At 36.4% G+C, this 6,017-nt stretch overlaps 1 protein-coding gene across 1 annotated transcript in view; it reads right to left on the bottom strand.

Annotated features, from left to right (window-relative positions):
• Positions 1-2,553, bottom strand: part of LOC109861120 (fatty acid synthase-like) — a 39,737-nt gene extending 37,184 nt beyond the window's left edge. Inside the window, exon 1 of the mRNA XM_020440637.1 lies at positions 2,049-2,553. Within this exon, the coding sequence (XP_020296226.1) occupies positions 2,049-2,553 (505 nt within the window). The remainder of the gene's footprint in view (positions 1-2,048) is intronic.
• Between the last annotated feature and the right edge of the window lie 3,464 nt (positions 2,554-6,017).

Below are 6,017 nucleotides of genomic sequence, written 5' to 3'. Positions count from 1 at the left end.
AGGTAAATGAACAGCTGATAAGCAGAAGCTTGGCATGGGTGTCCGTAACAGTGCTGCCAACGTGACACAAACAACAGAATTCTAAACCGATAAGCCCGCGAGGTTTAAATTAAAAATTCCGGTTATTTTTTGATCATGGTAGTATTCACAATTCACCAATTAGAAACAAAAGAGCGGTAAAAATTTTGCGATTAGGTTTGAATTTAAAGCAATTAACTCGTTTAGCTTATTTAGAATGTTTGTTTGAAATTCGAAAGACAGCACATACACAATTGCAGTTTATTGCTGCTCGTTCTCATAGGTTTATAAAGGACTGTAGACTTTACAAATAGAAAATATGTCCTGAATAAAAACTGTAATTGAAAGCGCAAGAACAATAAAAATTATATAAGAAAATAGTTCTAGAGGGAATGATAATTCTAGAGCTCAAACTAATTTTTCAGTTTTCAAGAGACTAATTATAGACATAATATATTTACGAAATGATTATTGTAAGAAAGAAAAGATCAGACAAAAAAAAAGTGTTAAAGTCAAAAGTTAGAAAAAGATTCAAGTCTGGAAAGAAAAAAAAGTATTAGAAGTCCAATATTTAGATGGACTTTAGGTACTCTTATGCATTAGATTGTAAATATTACTCAAAAGTGAAGATAATATATACTTTGAAAAAACAAACAGAACAAGTTTCTAAAATAGTTATGAAGGAGAATGTGTTTACAAAAAGATGGCAAAAAGATGAATTTGAGAATCAGTCTGTTTCAATTATTTTATGAGAAAAAAAATGAACAGGTGACGTTCGTAAAAAAAGGTCTTTACTAAAACCCTTTTTTTATAAATTTATTTTTATTTATTCTTTATGGTCTCATTAGGACGCTTTGGTAATACAAGATGGAAGTTTGCATAAGAGACAAGAAGCTCTAAATTTAAAGTCAAAGTTTTCTTCAAATTATTGTTTCTCGTAAAAGAATTAAACAATTCTTATCAAATTCTAGAAGCTCATGATACTGGAGATTATTTTGAAATAATTCAACCAAGATATTTCACACAGAACAAAAACTTCATTAGATGTCAACAGCTTCATGCGATATCTAATACATGTCTAATGAGTTTTTGTTCTGTGTGAGATTAGAGAAAACTCGAAAACGTTTCTATTGTCTCATGTAAAGAAGATAAAGAATTGTAAATTTTGCTAGGTTTGTATCGCAAAGAAAGAAGAAAAAAATTTTTCAGATAAAAGAAAATCTTTGTTATAAATTTACAATGTGTGTGTGTTGGTGTGCCTTTTAAAAGATTACAGATGGATATACTATTGGGAGTACAAATTAGTTCGTCTTTCCAAAAGATGGCTCCAGCTGTTGTGAATGATTCATAGTGACAGCTGATTTTGGCGGTTTCAGAGAGATTAGACATCTGCTAATAATATTCAGTTTATATTGCCTTGAATTTTATACAAAAATCTTGATTTTTACTGTGTTTGAAATGTTGAATTTTGTGTTAACCAAGCAGCATTTGCGGGAGGTTTCAATTTTCTGCTTTAAGAGGGTACTGGATACCGACTATAGACACTTGTAAACCGACATTTCTAGAAGTCCTCTGGTGTCGTATTTACTGCATAAAATCTAAAATGCTTTTCCAGAAATAAATAAAATGTGCCAAAATTTATTGCTAGCTACTTGTGGTTGTCAAAAATAAACATAAATTTTTACTACTAAAGTTTTCTTCTATAACCTTATTATATATTCACGTGGCATAATTATTTAAACTTTTATACGTATTTAAACTTAGCTAGCAATAAAAGTACGACAAAAAAGAATACAATAAAACATTCCGATTATGATTGGAATGTGTAGTTGACGAAAAAAAGCGATTCTCGTGATAGCAGTATAGGTTATCATATGCTATTTATGTGAATGATAAAAAAAACATTATACTACTGTGATCAAAAAGTAAGGTGAATTTGTTTATAAAATGTAAATTCTTTATTTATTCATCCAAATCAATTTCATCCCCTTCAAAGTAATCCCCCTCAGATACAATGCACTTATGCCAACGCTTTTTCCAGTCCTCGAAACAGTCGGAATAGTCTTTTTTCGGTATAGCCTTCAAGACCTTCTTCGATTCGGTTTTTATCTCCTCAATCGTGTTAAAACGGCGTCCCCGCATTGGCCTTTTGAGTTTGCTGAATAGCCAGAAGTCGCACGGAGCCAAATCAGGCGAATACGGTGGTTGCGGAACGATATGAGTCGAGTTTTCGGCAAAAAAGTCGCGAAGAACCAATGCAGTGTGAGCCGGTGCATTATCGTGATGAANGAACCAAGAGTTGTTCGCCCATAATTCCGGCNGTTGCAGACGAATAGCTTCACGCAAACGACGCATAACGTTCAAATAATATTCTTTGCAAGCACCAATACGATTTGCAAGCACCAAATCTTTGATTTTTTGGACGTGGCCCTCGTCGGTAGACGTTGATGGTCGTCCAGAGCGTGGTTTGTCTTCAACGCGTTCTCGGCCCGCTTTGAACTCGTTGTACCACTTATAAACGTTTTTTTGTGCCATAGTTTGATCACCAAAGGCCTTCCGCAACATTTTCAACGTGTCCGCACAAGAATATTCGTTCCGCAAACAAAATTTGATGCAAGTTCTCTGCTCAACAAAATCACCCATTGTAAAAATCGAAAAATTCACTTTTGATTGTTTACAAAAACACGTGTAACTCGGAGATAATTAAACCTTTTGACAAACAGACGCTTGGCAAATATTATAGACAGTCCTACCAACCTAGGAAACAAAAATTACCTGCCTTCCTAATGCCCGGGAGTTTTAAATGACAATTTCACCTTACTTTTTGATCACAGTAGTATACCCATTTTTAAGAGCACTATGTAGTTTTTTGTACTTATTTGCTTCTGTAAAAACATTTTTCATGTGATGCAGTACACAAAATTGGAAATTAGAGAAATTTAGGCTTCTAAAATGTCGATTTACAGGTTTCTATAGTCGGTATCCAGTACCCTCTTAATTGGACGAAAAGTGCAGCTGAAGCCAATAATGATAGATCGGGCCGGCCAGCACCAAGAGCACCAAAGTGGTAGGGGCACGCACACAAGCGAGAACCGCCGTCCGTGTGCGTGACGTCACGCTCAGCTATTCGGCTCGTGGAAGAGCGCAGACATACTATGTTCTGCCTCGTTTCCACCAAGCCCGCTATGGGAGCAAAACACTGAGGCTAGAAATACATGTTTCACGTTGCGCGCTTAAAGCGTATGACAACGCAAAATGCTTTTCCAAGACTGTAAGTCGTGGAAAAAGTACATGATATTATTGATAACAATGAGTTAAACATCTCAAGATGCATTTATTATAATATTTTTATTTTTAGTCGATGAATATAATTAGTCGTATAGATCCGTTCGCTGGATGTTGTGCGGAAGAAATGTTTATACATGTATACACGTATGTATACCTATATATAAACGAATTCACATTTTTTATGTGAGTTTTTGAATTGTAATTTCGCTTGTGTGCGTGCCCCTACCACTTTGGTGCTCTTGGTGCTGGCCAGCCCGATCTATCATCTGGCTGAAGCCCATCGAATGCTTGTCGAAGTTTATGGTGACACTGCTCCAACTGATAAATCATGTAGGGAATGGTTTCGACGTTTCAAGGATGGAGATTTCAGCGTTGAAGACAAGCCTCGCTCTGGACAGCCAAAATATTTGAAGATAAAGACTTGGAGGCATTATTCAAAAAAGATTAAAGTCAAACGCAAAAGAAACCTGCAGAATCATTGGGAGTAACTCAACAAGCTCTTTCTATACGATTGAGAGCCATGGGAATGATTCAAAAACAAGAAAATTGGATGCCTTATGAACTAAAACCAAGAGACGTTGAAAGGCGATTTTTCACTTGCAAGTTGCTGATTTAAAGGCAACAAAGAAAAGGTTTTTTGCATCAGATTGTGACTAGAGATGAGAAGTGGGTATTCTTCTTCTTTTGCAGAAATCGAAAATTGGCTCCAAACTTGGATTGCCTCCGAATAGTTATTTTTTCGAGATGGAATTCGAAAATTGCCTGAGAGATGGGAAAAAGTAGTAGCCAGCGATGGACAATACTTTAATTAATCTGTTCATTCGTTTTATTTTGAAAGAAATGCAGTTTTGAACACAAAAAAACGGACCGAACTAATGTGTACTTCCAATAAATCTTTTTTTAATTTCTTCATTAAGAAATAAATATCTTCTCGTGATAATGGATTGCTTTTACTGGCAAACTAAATTAAATAAAATTTATCAAGATGTTAAGGAACAAATGAAAAATTCAATCAAAGATTTGTTATGATTAGAAGTCTAGGCACATTCTTTTTGACGTTAGACGAAAACTATGATTTTATAAAATGCTACGGAGCATAGAAACAATTCTTAAAATTACAGAAACATTAGAAATAGTCTTATAAAATAAAAAACTTGAGTGATGTGTATTGTATTCATCGCTCAGAATAGAGATGGTTTTTTATGTTATTTTATTTTAACGTGCTGTTGTGCAGTAGTTTTTAAAATAGAATTAAGTAAAATGAGGCCATTGAGCAATGTGTGATGAGACATCACTGTCATTGCTCAATGACCTGGTTAGGTTGCAGAGCATTAGTAGTTCTAGGAAGAACTGCTGGTTGCCACAGGGTGCGACACATCGCCGCATTGTCCGAAGTGCAACGCGGCATGTGTCGACACCGGCACCGGTAACTAGCACGGCCGTTGCTAGGACCGATGGGCCTGCTGAATCGGCGCGATCGATCTACTATAAATCGATCACGCGGATGAAGTAGGGCAGAGATCGTGATCTGACTGCTAAACTCACTGAGGCTCCGCAAGCCGGAGAGTGTACCGCAGTGAGTACCAAACAGCCGTGTAAGGAAAAGAACATCTAAGGAGCAATAAAGGATATTTAAATAAGTTCAATAGTAGAACTTATTCTTCTCACCAACCTCCTCGACATCCAACAGTACTTATGAGCGTGGTTCGATCTTTGCGAGTCACATTTTCATCCTCTTCTTTTCCACTATCTTAAACTGGTCACTTCTACTATCTTTTTTCACTATTCTCATGACGTGAGTGAGTATTGTGCAGTATACTATTACCACGCGATACACGGTCTTCTTTTCACAGTAAGCGTGCTTATCTGTGTCGGGCTCGTGTTCAGATGTTATGAGTTATGACTAAAGATCGCCTTTTAGGAAGGAGACTAATTCAAGATTACTCTCGAATTGTTTTAGAGGCCCAGTTCGTCAATCAACTAATTAACTCGATTGAAAGAAACCGGCCCGAAAAAATTCCTAAGGTATTCAATGGATTCGAACTCGGGATCTCCATGTTCGCAGAACATGCACTCAACCTGCGAAACCAGTGAAAGGTCAGAATAAGATTGTTCATACCGATAGGTTAGCTTTTTTTTGTGAAAGACAAAATCACACATTGGAGACCTATTGATCTTTAGAAATGTTATGTTAAATAAGATGCAGAACTGTTGAAAAAATAGGTGGCTCAATAAAATTATCGACTAAAATCACAAAAGAAAAAAATACAAGAAATTCTCGATAAAGCTATAAAAAATCAACGCAGGATAAGTTCTCATCTCTCTTTAGTTACCCAGCAAACAATTTCTGACTGCGCAGACCTTGGCAACAGAAACTGTGTGCAGAAACGCTACAGTACGGAAACATGCTTTGGTGCTGCAAAAACTGTTAGCACATACAGACAAAAAACGCAACAACTCTGTTAGCACATACATGAGACTATTGCGGCCAAAATGATTCTATATATGTTAGTGAAATTGATAACAAATAGATGGTCGATAGCAAGCAGATCTGCTTTAGCAATACTGTGACCAAACAGTCCGCAAAACCGTATGAGCATCTGTTTATGATAAAACGTTGACCGCAGTCGGGTCGATCTGTTGAACGCATTGACGACAGATTGCCACCAAACGCCAAGCAGATCTGTTCGTGCATATGTGCGGACTGTTTG

The sequence above is a fragment of the Pseudomyrmex gracilis genome, unplaced genomic scaffold, assembly GCF_002006095.1.
Source record: "Pseudomyrmex gracilis isolate BER0280 unplaced genomic scaffold, ASM200609v1 scaffold_588, whole genome shotgun sequence".
Classification (NCBI taxonomy): Eukaryota; Metazoa; Arthropoda; class Insecta; order Hymenoptera; family Formicidae; genus Pseudomyrmex; species Pseudomyrmex gracilis.
This window is presented reverse-complemented; position numbering and strand designations above follow the sequence as displayed.